Here is a 19,746-nt window from a genome sequence, read left to right as displayed (position 1 = left end):
GGGTCAGAGTTGAGTTTGAGCTTGACGCAGGTTATGGCCGCAATAGTAGCCTGTTGAGAGATAATTCCAATCTGCACCAATAACCTGTAAAGCAGTGAGAGTGACGCTGTAAGGGATTCTTGTAGTCTGTTCCAGGGTCAAACTATGGCCCCCATCAAGCCTTAACTGTTTTAAGTCACATTTTATTCAAGTGTATAACAATTTTATCCAAAATGTATAGAATAAAAGTGATGCTTTCATCCAAAATTCATATGATGGTCTTGCAAAGCAAAGTCCAGTTTTCTTGATCAAACATTCCCCCATGACCTTCAGCCTTTGTGGAGCATCCCATTGCAACACATTGGAAACTTTCACAAGCTGTTGTGTCTTCTCCTGTCACATGATGTAAAAGGGGGCGGAGACAGGGTTTGCTATAGCCGCTGACGTCCCCTCGAGGGCACCCACAGTCAACTCAATCGACATGTCTGGACGGTTTCTGCGACTCTTCTTGCTTCTGTGTTTGGTGTGTACGGCCAGCGGAGGGCTGAAGAAGAAATTGTAAGTTATCTCACTCAACCGCAGGCCCCTAAGTCTAAGTCTAAGTCTAACGTACTCTTTGTGCTCTTTACAGCAAAAAAATCCTCCAGAAGTAAGTGCTGAGGTCGTAGGCGACTGCTGCTTGATGCTCGGAAAAGTTGTAAGTTGTGAATTGTCTCTGCAGGGTCGGCCTTCGGAAAACGCACGTTGCAGCTCCTCCTCCTCCTCCTCCTCCTCCTCCTCCTCCTCCTCCTCCGTAAGTGAGCACAAAGACGCAGTCATTTGTTTCATGGATGAAGCTAAAAGTCACCTTGGATGTACTTGTATAGCAACATAGATATGCAACATAGTAGCCACTGAAAATGAGTCAACACACAGCCATGATAGCAAGCAAGATTAGTGTGGCTTGCCTACAGTCAAGCATGGTGGTGGTGGTAGTGTGCACGAGTGCTGCCGGCCCAAGCGGAGCTGCGGTTGACTAAGGAAAACATGAATCCCACTATGCACCTTTGCATTTTGGCAAGGTTTTTTCATATCATTTGTGGGGCGGCACGGCGGTCTAGTGGTTAGCACGCAGACCTCACAACTAGGAGACCAGGGTTCAATTCAATTCCACCCTCTTCCATCTCTGTGTGGAGTTTGCATGTTCTCCCCGTGCATGCGTGGGTTTTCTCCGGGTACTCCGGTTTCCTCCCACATTCCAAAAACATGCTAGGTTAATTGGCGACTCCAAATTGTCCATAGGTATGAATGTGAGTGTGAATGGTTGTTTGTCTATATGTGCCCTGTGATTGGCTGTCCAGGGTGTACCCTGCCTCTCGCCCGAAGACTCACCCCCCCCACGACCCTCGTGAAGAAAAAGCGGTAGAAAATGAATGAATATCATTGGTGGACTGGAGGTGCATGAGTGCTGCCAGCAGTGAGGGAGCTGTGGTTCATTGAAGCAAAATGTGAATTCCTGCAACGTAAAGCAGAAACTTTGAACATGATACAAAGTTTTTCCATCAAAGTTGTGTCAAGGACGGGAACAAAGGATCAATACCAGTGATTCACTCTTTGGCAAGCTAACAATAAACCGTGTGGTGCAGTCTGACACTTTGGCTGGGATTTCCGTGATTCAGTCGTTTCTCGTCCCCTGCAAGTGTGCCAAGAGACTGACCGCAAACATCTGTCATGTTGTCGCACGTGTCAAAAATACACGTGTCATCTAAAGTCATTCATTGTTTACTTTCAGGCCACCACCGCCGGTAGTGACGCCGCCACCTGATGTCCCGAGGTACTGTCCAGCAAAACATTTTCATACGCTAATACGTGTGCACTGAAGCCCAAGAATGATGCCGTTGGTTTGCTGAAAGTAACTCAGAAATGCACATCGAAGTTGTGTAAAACTTTTTACAGGGTGGCCGCAAATATGCATATGATATATTTGTATAACCAAATATACGTATGTAAGATAATATATAACAATATTATATAATAAAATATATGTAACAGGGCTGCACGGTGGTCAAGTGGGTATCACAGCTAGGAGACCAGGGTTCAATTCCACCCTTGCATGTTCCCCCCGTGCATACGTGGGTTTTCTCCGGGTACTCCGGTTTCCTCCCACATTCCAAAAACATTTTTTTTCCAAATTGTCCATAGGTATGAATGTGAGTGTGAATGGTTGTTTGTCTATATGTGCCCTGTGATTGGCTGGCCACCAGTCCAGGGTGTACCCCGCCTCTCTCTCGCCCGAAGACAGCTGGGATAGGCTCCAGCACCCCTGCGACCCTCTTGAGGAAAAGCGGTAGAAAATGAATGAATGAAAATATATCTAATATAAGTGCATATTTTCTTCTAATTTAATGTATTTATTGAGTTTTATTTCTGTTTGAAGTATTTTTTAAATTTAATTTTGAATTTAATTATTATATTTTAAATAATTCAATAATTTAATTTTCAATAAATGATTTTAAAAAATAAATGTATGTACAATATATTATATATAATAAGATATTGTACATACATTTATTGAAATATATAAATAATAAAAAATATTATATATAATATACTGTAAATACATTTATTTAAAAAAATAATTGATTAAAAATGTAATAAATTGTATATAATGTATATATAATTATATTATATATAATATATGTAATATAATAATATATTATATATGTCCAAGCCTTCATACCAGTTGTTTGATATGTCATATAATATAACATATATAATAATAATAATAATAATGATATAACTTGTCAGGTTCACCTTGCTAGCCCCAGACCTGCTGAGGGCAGACAGCCAGGAGAACATCTACCTGCAGGCTGAAGGTATCGGCGTCCCCATCGAGGTCCACATCACCATCACGGACTTCGCCAGGACCACCACATTGGTCACGGAGAGGATCACACTGGATCCAGGCAACAACTTCCATGCCCTCCAAGCTGTGCAGGTGATGCGCACCTCCAGGATCCTTGTGAAGAGATTTGAGAACGCAATATAAACAAGTAACAACACTTTGTTATTATGTTTCCCCAGATACCTTCTGGACCTTTGAACCGTGATGAGACCAAGAAGAAGTACGTGTGGCTGAGTGTGAACTTTGTCAACTATCACAAGGAGGAAAGAATCGTGCTGGTGTCCTTTCACTCAGGGTACATCTTCATCCAGACGGACAAGCCCATCTACAACCCTGGAGATGAGGGTGAGGCCTCATCTCAACATATTTAACATATTTAACATAGAACTCCACCAATCGCTGTGCTCACAGATTCTAACCTTTTTTTTGCTCCTCAGTGCGCTTGCGAGCGTTTGTGTCATCTCCGTCCTTCAAGGCTTTCGACAGCTCTCTGACATTAGACGTGCAGGTGAGGATAAACTTACAAATACCGCTGAACCACCATTTAGAATATTATGTTTTATGTGACAAAAACGTGTCTAAATTCACATCAACTCACATGACAGCTCGTTGAGCGTGAAAAGCAGCAGGGCTGGTAGAGGAACCTTCTACGTATATCGATGGCGTCCAACGAAATGGCATTCTTATGCATTATTTTAGCTGTTTGAAGATGAACTACAGTAAAGTCTCGTTATATCGATATTCTCGGGAGTCGGAAAAAATACCGATATAACCGGACTATCCATATATCCGATCCTGCATTAAAAGTGGGCAATAATGCACTCGACATTGTTCTATAGTATAGAACAATGTCGAGCAGCTTAAATCAATCTTTGCTTAAGGATTTCAATACCAAAAAAGAACACGGCGAACGGCTGCTTCCAGTCAACTTTATTTTTCACACTTCCACCACCAGAGCGCAGCACACACACCGATTCCCGCACTTCCTGGTTCACAGGTCATGCTCAACCCGCCCTACATAGCTGGTCAAACACATGCCTGCAACAGAAGAACCAACGAACGCCAGCATGTACATATGAAAAACAGTGATTATTGCAAGTGATAAAAAGATATCTGAATACAACACAATTAAATACATGTATTTGTACGCTTGTGTCTTCGTTGGAATAGGTGTGTATGCTACGTCAGTTGGTTCTTCTGGTTCTTCTTTTGGTATTAAAATCCTTAAGCAAAGATTGATTTAAGCTGCTTTTGTATCGATATAAGCAGACCAAATTGGCTGGCGGGAGATGAAAAGGGCATCGTAGTAACCGGATTATCATAATAACCGGGTATCGTACTAACGGAGCTAATTATATCATAAAAGACTAGAAATTTGCCAGGAAATGAAAATAGTATCGTAATAAGTAGTAATTCGTTATAACCGATATCGATATAACGAGACTTTACTGTATATCAGCAAGTTGAAGTATTTGTGATTTTAAAAATAAGGAGTTAGTATGTTCTCTGTAGGCGGCATTATGAATTATCCTTACTGACCTTTTTTGGAGTACATTTAGCGAGTGAAGATTGCTTTTATAGTTATTAGCCCATATTTTCCACACAATAAGTAAGATATGGTAGAACCAGAGAGCAATAAAGAGTGTGGAGTGATTTCTGATTGAGAACTATTTTTTTTTGTTCAATATTGAAATATTTCTGACCACGTTATGTTGTATATTTGTAATATGAGGTTTTTCCAGCTCATATTTTCATCTATTGTGATCCTTGGAAATTTACTGTTCTTCACATTTGTACTTTTTTTTTTTTGACTTTTTGGTGTATTTTGTGTTGTGATGACAGCACAGAAGTTGACTAATAATGTTGATGATAACCATAGAATCCAAGGTGGAACTTATTGTAAGTTACTGTGGTCATAGTAAGGGAAAGTGATGCATGCTGTCATGGCTGCTCAGGACAATATGGCAACATTGATCATACAGGAAGGAAAACTGAATGTAATTTTTTTTCTGTTAGCAGAAGTGAACTTTTTTTTTTACACTTGCATGATAGGTCAAATTTAAATGTTATTGTTTTTACAATTAGCGCCGGTTAACTTCTTTTTACACTTGACTGAATGAATTCAGGTTTTATGATGGCCGCACTTTGACCCTTGGAGCAGATTCTTTGTATTTCAATGATTTTGTATCGGAAATATGTATCAGATATATGGTACAAATATGCATCAGAATGGGTTGTGTGAAGTACTAATAAGCTTCCTATTTTGTGATGGCACCAGAATCCAGAAGGCGTGGTGGTCAAGCAGGTCTTCAGGAGCAGAGCTCCTTACGGCGTCTTTTCAGACTCTTTTCTTATTCCGGAATTTGCCAAGTAAGTGTAAAGCTCTGCCAAATGATGACTAAAAAGAGGAATAATGAGTATAATAATTAAGTCTTCATGCCGTGGTTCCTCATGAACAGTGAAGGCACGTGGAAGGTGATTGCCAAGTTTGACCACTGGAAGCAGAACACCTTTACCTCCCAGTTTGAGGTGAAGAAATACGGTACGCCACCTTCGCACGTTGGAGCCTTTCCTGTTCTCTTCACAATCTCGCGTGTCTCCGTGGAACTGAGCTGTGTTGCATTGCAGTGCTGCCCGCCTTCAACGTCACCTTGACTCCCAGGAAGTCCTTCCTGAGCCTCGATGACGACGATCTGGAGGTGGAGATCTCCGCCAGGTACACACCTTGATACGGACATGGATAGATGTTACCCACCACAGTGATAACACGGCTGTCGTGGTCTGTGTCCAGATATCTGTACGGCGAGCCGGTCCAGGGCGCAGCCTACGTGGTGTTTGGAGTGGACACCAACAAGGAGATGACGAGGTTACCTTCAGTCAAGCAGGTGTCAAATGTGAGTCGCGTGTCATTTCAACTGTCATGAAAGTCAATCTCATGTTGGTAATCATAGTGCTTGGTTGTAGCTGGAGGGCGGAGTCGCCACTCTGAGCATGGAGGAGCTCAAGAGGGCGTACCCTGACACGAGGACATTGGTAGGCAGCTCCATCTACGTCAAAGCTTCTGTCCTCACCAAGACCGGTAATGTCCCATCTTAATCAGCCTTGATGCTGCAATTTAGGCAGCATTAGAGAATTTACTTAAGGCATTTCTAAAGTCACAAATACTTCAACTTGCTGATATAGTTCATCTTCAAAAAGCTAAAATAATGCATAAGGCTAAAAATAATCAATTACCTAAAAATGTCATCTAATACTTCTCTACAAGAGAGGAGAAATATGATCTCAAACTAAATTTGAAACACATATATGCTAGGACTATGTTAAAAAGCCATAGCATTTCAGTATGTGGAATCAAACTATGGAATGGATTGAATAAGGACCTCAAACAATGCACAACGATGAGCCAATTCAAGAAACAATACAAGCAGTTGATGTTTGCTAAATACAAGGATGAAGAGTCTTGAACCAGTCATGATGTGCTATATATATCACTATATTGACACTTACTATGGTACACATTATGTCATTGGATGCTCATATCACCTCGTACTTCGGTACGTGACAAAAAACAAACAAACCAAAAAACTTAAATTATTTTAAAAAAGCAGGAAGTGAACAAATGTTACAGTTACTGATTGTAAAAGTAATTAAAAAAAATAAATACAATAATATTTTTTTATATTATATAATATTTTTTTCCGTATTTTGCTGGATTTTGTAAAATTTACAGCAACAACATTTCAACTTTCTTCTTAGAAATTTTCCTTTTCTAATTCTTACTTTATTCCAAAAATGTTTGGACTCTTGAACCAGTCATGATGTGCTATATATATCACTATATTGACACTTACTATGGTACCCATTATGTCATTGGATGCTCATATCACCTCATACTTCAGTATGTCACAAAAAATAAAAAAACTTTAACTATATTAGGAAAGCAGGAAGTGAACAAATGTAACAGTTACTGATTGTAAAAGTACCCTCTACCCGCCCACACAAAACTTTAAATTTTTATTATTTATTCTTAATTATTTAAATTATTTGTACAAATTACTGTTTACACTGTACAATGTTCATATTTGATGTCATCTATTTAGTCTTCACATTATTATTTATTATTATACGGGAGCCAGGCAACGACATTTCGTTGGCAATTTCACTGCTGTGTTATTATGCAATGACAATAAAGAAAGAAAGATATCTATGTAGCTAATGGAGGGGTAGGAATTAATAAGCTTTGCTTCTTCCTACTCCTTTTGGACATGTGGAACTGTGAACTGATTATGATGTACTCAATTGTAATCTGATGTATGTATGTTCAAGTGAAATAAAACCATTACCATTTACCAACTTTTCTCTCCCACCTTTTGAAGGCAGCGACCTGGTTGAAGCAGAGAAAAAAGGGATCAGGATTGTGGGATCTCCGTATGTCCTGTCCTTCAAGGACACGCCGAAATACTTCAAACCAGGACTCCCGTTTGACGTCACTGTAAGTTCTCATGTTCAACACATCCATCTCATTGACAGCAGCTCATGTCTCACACCATCTCCTCAGATCCAGGTGAGCCACCATGATGGTTCCCCGGCTCGTGACGTCCCAGTGAAGGTGAACTTGCTAGAGGCGCCCGTGATGGTCGGCGTGGGTACAGCCAGGGTCACCATCAACATGCCCAGCCTTCGACATGTCCAAGGCCTTGCTGTGAGAACAGTTTGCTAGTTATGTCGTTAAAGGCGGTGGAAGTGATGGGTGCATAGATGAAGTCCATGCTCTTCTCCAGGCCGAGACCACGCTACCGGGCTTCAAACCAGAGCAGCAGGCCAAGAACCAGATGTTTCTTTTTCCGTACGTGCCCATGCTCAGTCTGAGCTACCTCTACATCTCCACCAGCACCAATACGGCGTCTGTGGGTGACACGTTGTCCCTCAAACTCACCATCGCCACCGAGCAGATACACAGAGACAAAATCAAGCACATCACATACCTGGTGAGTCCCGGTCTGAGTCCCGGTCACAACCACGGCCTCCCTCAGTTTAACTCCATGTTGTCTCTGCCAGGTGGTCAATAAAGGCAAGATCATCCAAGCCAAGCGAATGGGCGTGTCAGGACAGCTCGTCACCAGCGTCGGCCTGACGGTCACCCCCGAAATGATGCCCTCTTTCCGCTTTGTGGCCTTCTACAGCCTTCTGGCAAACGCCCGAGAGGAGGTGGTGGCCGATTCCATTTGGGTGGACGTGAGCGACTCCTGCGTTGGAGATGTGAGTGCTCCTTATTGCATCATGTAAAGATAGCGTGTCCTAACCTTTTGAATATTCTTCACGTTTGTGTTAATAAAACATGCTAACACCAATCCAACGCAGGTCGGAATAGACTAAAAAGTTAAATATCAAATACGTACAAAAAATTGAGTCCAACACATTTTTCTCTTATTTGGCTAGTTTTTTTCCATTCATTAATTTTTAATTAATCCACACAAGGGTTGCAGAGGGATGCTGGTGCCAATCCCAGCTGAGGGGGATACACCCTGGACTGGTTGCCAGTCATTCTAGGGCACACACAGGCAATATTCATACCAAATTCATAACCAAATATGTTTCTTTTTGGAATGTGGCGGGTAACCGCAGTACCTGCCCAAAACACACGCACACACAGTTATTATAATATAATATAATATAAATATATTTTTATAATATATATATATATATATTATAATATATATAATATATTTTTATAATATATAACACATATATAAATATATATGTAATATAATACATTATAATATTAATATTAATATATTATAATGTTATAATAATATAATAATATAATATATTATAATAATATTTATATTTTATTTATAATAATATTTTATAATAATAATAATATATTATAATATAGATATTTTTTTCATTGGTGTTTTGGGGGATGGGTTTGACTATGTGAAATAGACGGATGATTATTGTTAATATTATTATTTCTATACTATTATTTTGTGTACAGAAAATGTTGTAAGTCATTTTTATCATCCTTAACAGCCATACAAGTGTAAAAAGAAGTTAAGCACAGTATCCAAAACTCAAATAAAGCAAAACGTGTTCTATGATTAACATCAATTATGGATGTTTTTTTTGGCTTACATTGCGGTTTCTGTCATTTTGTCCCGCAGCTGAAAGTAGGACCAGCAGATGGCGTACTGCGGGACTACGCTCCCGGGAATCGCTTCAGCGTCCGAGTGAGAGGTGACCCTGGAGCAAACGTCAGCTTGGTGGCCGTGGACAACTCCGTCTATCTGCTCCGCAAGGACCGCCTCACCCAGAAGAAGGTCTGAGGAGCCATTAACCACCAACTACGGTGTCCTGAAAGCAGACAATGTTTTTTTTTTTATCTCTTCCTGTCAGATGTGGGACATTGTGGAGCACGGGGACATGGGCTGCACCCGGGGGGGAGGCCTCAATGCCAAGGGGGTGTTCAAAGACGCCGGGCTGATGTTCTCCTCCAGCACTGGCTTCAAAACCGACTCTAGGGAAGGTACCTGAAGGCTCCATGAGTGTGTTTGTGTCCACTGAAGATGCAACATTAACCGTCTCTCCTTCTCGTGTAGCCTTGCACTGCCCAGTCAGCAACACAAGGAGGCGCTCCGCTGAGCGCTTACAGCGGAAAGCCCAGTTGGGTGAGTGCATCTGGACCCGTGGGCGCCGAAAATGACTTCCTCGGCTCATTGTTGCCTCTTCGGGAACATAGTAGACGGTGTTTCATGTAAACGGCCTGCCACAAATATATTTGGACTGCCACAAATACATTTGCCGTAACCTGTTTGCCCTTTCATGACAACGAGAATTCATTCATTCATTCATTTTCTACCGCTTTTTCCTCACGATGGTCACGGAGGGTGCTGGAGCCTATCCCAGCTGTCTTCGGGCGAGAGGCGGGGTACACCCTGGACTGGTGGCCAGCCAATCACAGGGCACATATAGACAAACAACCATTCACACTCACATTCATACCTATGGACAATTTGGAGTCGCCAATTAACCTAGCATGGTTTTGGAATGTGGGAGGAAACCGGAGTACCTGGAGAAAACCCACGCATGCACGGGGAGAACATGCAAACTCCACACAGAGATGGCCGAGGGTGGAATTGAACCCTGGTCTCCTAGCTGTGAGGTCTGCGCACTAACCACTAGACCGCTGTGCTGCCGACAACGAGAATGGAACTTAAATATTTTGATATTTAGTAAACTAAGAGTGTTATGTATATTTTAGGAAAATATTCCTGTGAACTTATATTTTTAGAATGTGCTGTGCCGGCCAAATGCCACAAATGGCCCCCAGGCCACACTTTGGGCAGCCCTGCTGTATACTGTACACCGTTAAAAGAGTTTTATGATGCAGTAAAAGACGGTTTTGTACGTCGCAGAGAGCCACTATAAGGAGAAGCTGCAGCATCGCTGCTGCCTAGACGGGCTGCGGGACGTCCCCATGCCTTACTCATGCACCAGGCGCTCCCACTACATCACGGAGGGCTGGGAGTGCATCCGGGCTTTCCGCCATTGCTGCGCCATCTACCGGGACCAGGTGTTGGATACCGAGATGCCCACCACCCTTGCGCCCACCACCGTCCCACCCACCACGACACCCGTGCCCACTGTTACTCGCCTTGGACATTTTGGACCCCTCATCCCCCTTCGAAGAGAAATGTTTGGTAAGTCCATGACGGCTGGAATTGTGTACTGCTGATCCTTTGGGAATTCATGTGCTCCTGTAGACTGGGGGCGGAGCGTGTCCGAGAGGTCTTTTATGACATATAGCAGCGTTCCTAAGACCGCTCCTGATCCAGAAGTGCCCGCCAGGAGACCGAGTGTGGTGAAGCAGCTAGAGCCGCCACAAGAAGAGTATGAGGAGTATGAGGAGTATGAGGATGAAGACTACCTGGAGGAGGCTGATGTCTACCTGCGCTCAAAGTTCTTTGAGTCATGGATGTGGACCGATGTCAACTTGCCGAGCGTCGCCGACAGTGATGGGTGAGTGAGGCCAGAAGACCTCAAATTAAAAAAAATAAGCTTCATTGAAAAGCAGGCTTCGCTACACATCTTTAAATGATAGAGCTATGCTAGTGTTATGTTAGATATTTGTGGGCTCTAATTCATTACAGGTTGGCGTGGAAGGACGTGACCCACGCCCTACCTGATAGCATCACAGAGTGGGGGGTTCTGGCCGTCAGCTCCTCACCTCACACAGGTAAGAAGACCATTGTCGCTTAGGGCAGGGGTGGGCAAACTACGGCCCGGGGGCCACATCCGGCACGCCAAGTGTTTGAATACGGCCCGCCCGTTCTTTCCAAAGTATTTCATTTAAACTCAACATACAACCTGGCTTCATGGCTTGAGCCAACATTTTCATAGTTTAGCTGTTTTATCAATTTCGTTATTTGATGTGGTCTGTTGTTTACAAAGTGCTCCTGAAAAAAGGGACACAAGTACATAATAATAATAATAATAATAATAATAATAATAATAATTATTATTATTATTATTAATTATATTATTTTATATTATTAATAATATTAACTATATTAATAATAATAATAATAATTATTATTATTATTATTATTATTATTATTATTATCATTATTATTATTATTATTATTATTATTATTATTATTATAACAATAATAGTAATTATTATTATTGTTATAATAATAATTATAACAATAATTATTATAATTATAATAACAATAATCATTATTGTTATTATGTACAACAATAATAATAATTATAATAATAATAATAGTTATTATTATTATTATTACTACTACTATTATTATTATTATTATTATTATTATTATTATTATTATTACTATAATGATAATTATATTTTTTATTATGTTATAATAATAATAATAATAATAATTATTATTATTATTTTTGTTATTATTATAACAATAATAATAATTATTATTTTTGTTATAATAATAATTATAATAACAATAATAATTATTATAATTATAATTATAACAATTAAAATAATTATTATTATAATTATAATAACAATAATAATTAGTGTTATGTACAATAATAATAATTATTATTATTATTATGTATAATAATGATTTTTATTAGTAGTAGTAGTGTTAATAATAATAATAATAATATTAATTGCTCATTATTATTATAATACATTTATTATAATTATATAATACATGTATTAATATATTTATACATTTATTAATAATAATACATTTATTATAATTATAAATATATAATTATACATTTATAATTATAATAAATGTATTCGGCCATGAGTATGCCTGCACAAGCTAATAAGTTCAATAAATGTTCTTAGAAGAGCGAAAGCTATTCTAGCTGCAAAGACTCCACGTTGTTCTCACTTTTAGGTTTCTGCGTTGCCGAGCCGTACAACGTCAAAGCCTGGAAACGTTTCTTTGTGGACTTGAAGCTTCCGTACTCGGTGGCGAGGAACGAACAAGTGGAAATTAAAGCAGTGATCCATAACTACGGCTACGACGACCTGCATGTAAGCGTCATACTTTCATGACTGTCCTGGTTTGGATGGATCCTTTCAAGCGGGTTGTGTTCAGGTCCGCGTGGTTTTGATGAAGACGGAAGACATGTGCAGTATCGCGTTCAAGGACAGACACACACAGGAGCTGACGCTAGCGGCGGGGACTTCCAAGGCGGTGCCTTACACCATCATGCCTCTGGTGGTGGGTAAGCTGCCCATAGAGGTGATGGTGGTGGCCCGGGACATGATGGGAGGAGACCGCGTCCAGAAGCTTCTACGGGTGGTGGTGAGTGGACCGTGATGGGCTAAATAAAAGTACAATTGTGTTAAACATGCAAACTAAACACACTTATTGTGAACCCAAACAGATGGATGGAGTCCAGAAGACCAAAGTCAGGAGCACCATGTTGAACCCGTCTGCTGAAGGAGGTGTGGACAACGATACCAATCAACGTTCACCTTAGCAGCTCTGTGATACAGTATCAGGGAACTCTGACATTTGCTGCTTCCTCCATTTTGTTCAGGGAGGCAGACAGTCCAGGTGGGCAAGGTGGACCTGGAGGGTGTGGTCCCAAACTCGGCACCAGAAACATTCATCAACGTCAGAGGTCAGACATGGTCTGAGGTCAAACATCTGTGATCCGGAATGAGAGGAGAGGATGATCCTTGACTGCTGCCTCCTTTTCTAGGGAACGTTTTGGCCGACAGCATCGACAACTCCATCAGCGACGACTCCCTGGCGTCTCTCATCCGCATGCCTGGCGGTTGCGTGGAGCAGAACCTGGCCACCATCACGCTACCGCTCATTGCCACCCTCTACCTGGAACGCACAAACGACTGGGAGAGCGTGGGCGTGCTGCGCAAGGCGGACGCCCTGCGATACATAAAGAGAGGTGATTGGCATTGATGGATGATACTGTTTTTGGATGGATATATGAATGGATACCAGGATGGATGATATTGTTTTTGGATGGATATATGAATGGATACCTGGATGGATGATGCTGTTTTTGGCTGGATGATACTGTTTTTGGATGCATATATGAATGGATACCAGGATGGATGATACTGTTTTTGGATGCATATATGAATGGATACCTGGATGGATGATGCTGTTTTTGGATGGATGATACTGTTTTTGGATGCATATATGAATGGATACCAGGATGGATGATACTGTTTTTGGATGGATCTATGAATGGATACCAGAATGGATGATACTGTTTTTAGATGGATGATACTGTTCTTGGATGCATATATGAATGGATACCAGGATGGATGATACTGTTTTTTGATGGATCTATGAATGGATACCAGAATGGATGATACTGTTCTTGGATGCATATATGAATGGATACCAGGATGCATGATACTGTTCTTGGATGCATATATGAATGGATACCAGGATGGATGATACTGTTTTTGGATGGATGATACTGTTCTTGGATGCATATATGAATGGATACCAGGATGGATGATACTGTTCTTGGATGCATATATGAATGGATACCAGGATGGATGATACTGTTCTTGGATGCATATATGAATGGATACCAGGATGGATGATACTGTTTTTGGATGCATATATGAATGGATACCAGGATGGATGATACTGTTTTTGGATGCATATATGAATGGATACCAGGATGGATGATACTGTTTTTGGATGGATATATATGAATGGATACCAGGATGGATGATACTGTTCTTGGATGCATATATGAATGGATACCAGGATGGATGATACTGTTCTTGGATGCATATATGAATGGATACCAGGATGGATGATACTGTTTTTGGGTGGATATATGAATGGGTACCAGGATGGATGATACTGTTTTTGGATGGATGATACTGTTTTTGGATGGATGATACTGTTCTTGGATGCATATATGAATGGAAACCAGGATGGATGATACTGTTTTTGGATGGATATATGAATGGATACCAGGATGGATGATACTGTTTTTGGATGGATATATGAATGGATACCAGGATGGATGATACTGTTTTTGGATGGATACCTGGATGGATGATGCTGTTTTTGGATGGATGATACTGTTCTTGGATGCATATATGAATGGATACCAGGATGGATGATACTGTTTTTGGATGGATATATGAATGGATACCAGGATGGATGATACTATTTTTGGATGGATATATGAATGGATACCAGGATGGATGATACTGTTTTTGGATGAATATATATGAATGGATACCAGGATGGATGATACTGTTTTTGGATGGATCTATGAATGGATACCAGGATGGATGATACTGTTTTTGGATGGATATATGAATGGATACCAGGATGGATGATACTGTTTTACTGTTACCATGTCATAAAGTGGGATATTTAATGCACAAAGAAAGATTTTTTAAACTTTTCATAAGATAAATGCTTTTTTCCAAACAGTGCATGCCACACAGTGGTGCAGTATGGCTATTTAAACAGTGCAATACTCAGCTCCCATAGCTAAACAGTGCTGAATAGTGCTGAATAGTGCATAAACGTGCGTAGCCTACCAGTAAAGTCATTAATCGCCATCCTGTGGGTAACTAAAACCACAAAAGTCTTCCTCTTTAGTGTCAGAATTCAACAATGTCATAATTCCTTCATCACACACGGTGTCTGTCTCTCTGTATCTTTCGGTGTGTTCTGTGTCATCCTCTTTTGTTTTGCGTCAGCTTTTTATGTTGCCGTCTCCTAGGTCTCAACATACATATACGTATTGATCGTGAGGATAAGCAGTAGAAAATTAATGAATGAATGAATGAATGAATGAATGAATGAAATTACCACACAAGCTAGGAGACCCGGGTTCGATTCCTGGCTCGGCCATCTCTGTGTGGAGTTTGCCTTCCCACATTCCAAAAACATGCTAGGTTAATTAGCGACTCCAAATTGTCCATAGGTATGAATGTGAGTGTGAATGGTTGTTTGTCTATATGTGCCCTGTGATTGGCTGGCGACCAGTCCAGGGTGTACCCCGGTGTACCTCTCGCCCGAAGACAGCTGGGATAGGCTCCAGCAACCCCTGCGACCCTTGTGAGGAAAAGCGGTGGAAAATGAATGAATGAATATCCTTAAAAAGGCTGCACGGCGTGAAAGTGATTAGCACGCAGGCCTCACAGTCAGGAGACCCGAGTTCGATTCCACCCTCGGCCATCTCTGTGTGGAGTTTGCATGTTCTCCCCGTGCATGCGTGGGTTTTCTCCGGGTACTCCGGTTTCCTCCCACATTCCAAAAACATGCTAGGTTAATTAGCGACTCCAAATTGTCCATAGGTATGAATGTGAGTGTGAATGGTTGTTTGTCTATATGTGCCCTGTGATTGGCTGGCCACCAGTCCAGGGTGTACCCCGGTGTACCTCTCGCCCGAAGACAGCTGGGATAGACTCCAGCACCCCACATGACCTTTGTGACGATAAGCGGTAGAAAATGAATGAATGAATGACAATACAATGACAATAAAGGCGATTCTGATTCTGATGACGACGCTGAGGGAAGCCATAACGGTGTCGCTGACATCCTGTCACATGACCCCTCTAGGTGGTGACCTACTACAACCAGCTCCACGAAGTGGACGAGAAGATTCCTTGCAAGAACTTTGAGCTCAGTGTCGCCATGGAGGAGGCCAGCGGTGAGTCTGCCTTTTTTTAATAATTAGACCGCCATTGTTTCTTCAGTTTATTGTTCATTTTAATACCCGGCATGACTAAAGGTACCTTTATTTGGATAAATATAATGATGGCAACAAAAACATACTAGTGGAATGCTATAGCTCTTGATGGAAGATGTATGGAAGAAAACCTCTGATGTCAGTAACTACAAGAATCTTGTCTCACCACAGAGAAGCCTCCATCAGACGTGGAGAAGTCCTACCAGATGACTGTCAAAGTGAGGTGAGGACCCCCCCCCCCCTTTTGGCCAGCTTGGTACTCTGTTGAATAAAATAAATGCCCCCATCCACTGTTTCCACAAAAGTCTTCCTCTTTAGTGTCAGAATTGAACAGTGTCATAATTCCTTCATCACACACGTTGTCTGTCTCTCTGTTTCTTTTTCTCTATTTATCTCTCTGCGGAAATAGCGGTATTATGATCAAAATGTGGCGGCATGGTGATTGAGTGGTTAGCGCGCAGACCTCACAGCTAGGACACCAGGGTTCAATTCCATCCTCAGCCCTCACATTCCAAAAACATGCTAGGTTAATTAGCGACTCCAAATTGTCCATAGGTATGAATGTGAGTGTGAATGGTTGTTTGTCTATATGTGCCCTGTGATTGGCTGGCCACCAGTCCCGCCTCTCGTGTACCCCGCCTCTCGCTCGAAGACAGCTGGGATAGGCTCCAGCATCCCCCGCGACCCTCGTGAGGAAAAAGCGGTAGAAAATGAGTGAATGATAAAATGTGCTGCCTCCCCCACAGGGCTTTAGGACCCAGCGATGTCAGGATGGTGGTGCTGGACGTCACCCTGCCCACCGGCTTCACCCCCGAAAACTCCGACCTGGAAATGGTACACACCTCACCTGTTAGCAATAGCATTATTAGAACAAGAATAGTAATGATGACATAAAAATGATGGTAATGTTTTAATTGTTTTTAACTAATAATTGGTATGATAATATGATAATTCATAGTGATGATGATGATGATGTGTGTCCAGCTGTCCAACTCAGTGGACCGTTACATCAGCAACTTCAAGATGGTGGACAACCTGAGCGACCGAGGCTCTCTCATCATCCACCTGCTCAAGGTAACCACCAGAACCAGGACTAGAACTAGGACCAGAACACACAGCTTTGCCTCGGCCGCTCCTCCAAGCTCAGGTTAACTTCCGTGTCTTCAAGGTGTCGCACAAGGAACCGGAGATCTTGGTCTTCAGGCTCCATCAGAACTTCAAAGTGGGCCTTCTGCAGCCGTCTTGGGTCGCTGTGTACGAGTACTACAACCCCGGTGGGACGCCGCCTGCCTTTCAATGCAAAAAAGATTCCGCTTTTTATGTCACTGACCGACTTTTGACTTTTGTTGTTAGACCAACGCTGCAGTAGGACGTACACGCCCAGTCAACAACCCGACGACCTGACTCACATCTGCAAGGAAAATGTCTGCCGCTGCACGCAAGGTAGCAAACAACAAAAAGAACCCGCATTAAATAACCAAAAACTTCAAACTTAAGTATGCTTCACTAAAAAACTGCAGGCGACTGCTGCATCTCCAAAAGTGACGGCGAGGACTTTGTCAAGAAGGAAAGAGAGACGTTTGCCTGCAAGTCTCTGCATCACGGTACTCTCAGACTTTAGTTTCATCCTGTGTTGCCATGGCGACGCACATGCACGCTTCCACCGCCACTGCTTGAAATATCAGCAATATACGGTCATCCCGCTGTGACGTTGTGTTCGCTGTGTTCCAGTTTTCCAGGTGAAGGTCGTGAACGTCAGCCACAGTTACTACGACAGATACGACATGGAGATCACACGCGTTATCAAACTGGGTGAGTGGTTCTGTCACAGGTTTTTTCCCACGCATTTGAGTGATTTTTTTTTTTTTACACGAGTAATGTGTCTCACAGGCGTGGAGGCGGGAGTCGAAACAGGTCAAAAGAGGGTCTTTATGTCCCACGGAGGTTGCAGAGAAGGACTGGACCTGAAGATAGGCTCACAGTACCTCATCATCGGGCCCAAAGAGGACAAGTGGGACGTGGACCGTGACAGCAACAGGTAAGACCGAAGTCAGGGTGGTGTGTTTTTGTCACACACACACACACACACGTCTTTTGCAATGTTTTTGTTGTTGTGTGTCAGGTTCATGTACACGCTCGGTAAGGCAACCTGGGTGGAACGCTGGCCTTCGCCTGCAGAGTGCGGCAGGGACCTGCAGGCCAAATGCACGAGCCTCGATGCCGCCGCCAAGGAACTCTTTGAGAACGCTTGCAGGCTGTAAGACGCTTGGTCTGCTGTGGTCACTGTGAGAAAACACGTCTTTTACACAAAAAAAAAGCTACAACAGTAGGTCAGTGACTCGTTCTTTTGTCATTTCTTGTTAAATGTTTGTCTTTACATTTCATAAAATGTTTTTTTTCATGAAAAAGTACACATTTATTGATGTTACAAAACTATTCTCCCCATCTGAAATCATAGAGAACTGTTCCTGGGTCAAACTGTAAAACATGTATTCGGTTTACAGTGGATGTTTTAAGGCACTTTTTAACATTCTTATGTGTCACCTAAGTGTAAAAAGCAGTGTTCACAAGCGAATAAGCCTATGATGAATATATTGTACTTCTCTCTTCTTCAGTTATCCTTCTTTGGAATAAAATCCAGAAAAGGCTGAAATTGCTGAAACACATTCATTATAAATTATTCATGGCTTTGTGAAAGGTGTGTGTCCCATTACATCTTTTCAAAAACAACAAATGATAGTGGTAGTGTATCTTTGGATTTTTTAAATTTCATTTAAAAACTGCCTTTTGTGTTCTTAATTACTAATATTTACATTCCTTCTGTGATACGGTATATACATAACACACACATATATATTGTATATACATGTTTTTTCCCTTAGAATGTCTTAAAGTGATGATAATAATTAAAAAATACTAAATACATGATAGTACAGGTAAAATTTACCGCCTATGTAGAGGTACGTGAATAAAAAAATGAAAAAATTAGCGCTTAAGTCTCACAATTACGAGTGTACCTGAATGACTCACGGCACGAGGCGACTGCAGCGGCAGGAAGAAGGAAGAGCTCAAGTTGTTCATTGCTCTGTTTGCATCATATCAGCAAATAAGTAAGTTTCAATATTTTTTTTTGTCTATTAAGAGTATTAAATTGAAGATTTAATTTATATTGGTGTGATAATTAATCCCCGCAGGCGCAGAAACCGAAAGTAGAAACCGAAAATGAGGCTATTTCATTGGTTGATTGTATTTGTGTATTTCGGACGCCATTAAAAAATGGGATAGTGGTTCTTTTAGAGTTGGGACATCATGGAAAGATTCCAGTCAGGTATTGGACACTTCATACTCGACAAGCAGGATCAAAACTAGCTAAATGCTACCATTCGGATGTATCACGTAACTCTTGAGACACAAGTTGTCGCTGCATTCACGGACACTTGGAAATCACAGGAAACACATCCACACGTGGCGTCATTAGGCCTAAAATGTTCTAATCCCCCTCCCTAAATAATTTGATATTTTATATTGATATTTTTATTTTTTTATTAAAAAAAATCTCTGACAAATATCATATAATAGGGCAAAAGCAGGCTAATAAGCAAGCCAATAAGCAGGCTAATAGTAGCCTACTACTGCTAGTAGTAGTAGTAATAATAATGGGCTAATTAATAATATAG

The 19,746-nt window shown here is 41.3% G+C and overlaps 2 protein-coding genes across 2 annotated transcripts; both read left to right on the top strand.

Annotated features, from left to right (window-relative positions):
• The first annotated feature begins 402 nt into the window (after nt 1-402).
• On the top strand, nt 403-13,305 carry LOC131125282 (complement C3-like). Its single transcript, XM_078793533.1, has 27 exons — nt 403-537; nt 611-628; nt 701-772; nt 1,751-1,792; nt 2,767-2,956; nt 3,043-3,208; nt 3,301-3,371; nt 5,142-5,233; nt 5,323-5,405; nt 5,492-5,579; nt 5,655-5,757; nt 5,828-5,942; nt 7,240-7,355; nt 7,422-7,565; nt 7,645-7,851; nt 7,922-8,122; nt 9,028-9,183; nt 9,260-9,389; nt 9,463-9,531; nt 10,279-10,563; nt 10,627-10,882; nt 11,014-11,099; nt 12,256-12,395; nt 12,460-12,669; nt 12,752-12,812; nt 12,908-12,991; nt 13,073-13,305. Exons 1-27 carry the CDS (start codon nt 461-463, stop codon nt 13,288-13,290), a joined length of 3,480 nt encoding a protein of 1,159 aa, XP_078649659.1. The 5' UTR covers nt 403-460; the 3' UTR covers nt 13,291-13,305.
• A 2,584-nt stretch (nt 13,306-15,889) lies between these two features.
• Nucleotides 15,890-18,722, top strand: LOC144899826 (complement C3 alpha chain-like). The gene is made up of 10 exons (XM_078793534.1): nt 15,890-16,030; nt 16,241-16,292; nt 16,816-16,903; nt 17,054-17,143; nt 17,238-17,343; nt 17,423-17,512; nt 17,590-17,673; nt 17,801-17,881; nt 17,960-18,107; nt 18,192-18,722. The coding sequence occupies exons 1-10, from the start codon at nt 16,015-16,017 to the stop codon at nt 18,328-18,330; spliced, it is 894 nt and encodes a 297-aa protein (XP_078649660.1). The 5' UTR covers nt 15,890-16,014; the 3' UTR covers nt 18,331-18,722.
• Nucleotides 18,723-19,746: the final 1,024 nt, after the last annotated feature.

This window comes from Doryrhamphus excisus, linkage group LG9 (assembly GCF_037039965.1).
Source record: "Doryrhamphus excisus strain RoL-2023G ecotype Guam linkage group LG9, RoL_Dexc_Guam_v1.1, whole genome shotgun sequence".
In the NCBI taxonomy this organism is placed as follows: domain Eukaryota; kingdom Metazoa; phylum Chordata; class Actinopteri; order Syngnathiformes; family Syngnathidae; genus Doryrhamphus; species Doryrhamphus excisus.
The sequence above is the reverse complement of the archived record's forward strand: the minus strand, read 5'-3'. Positions and strand labels throughout refer to the sequence as shown.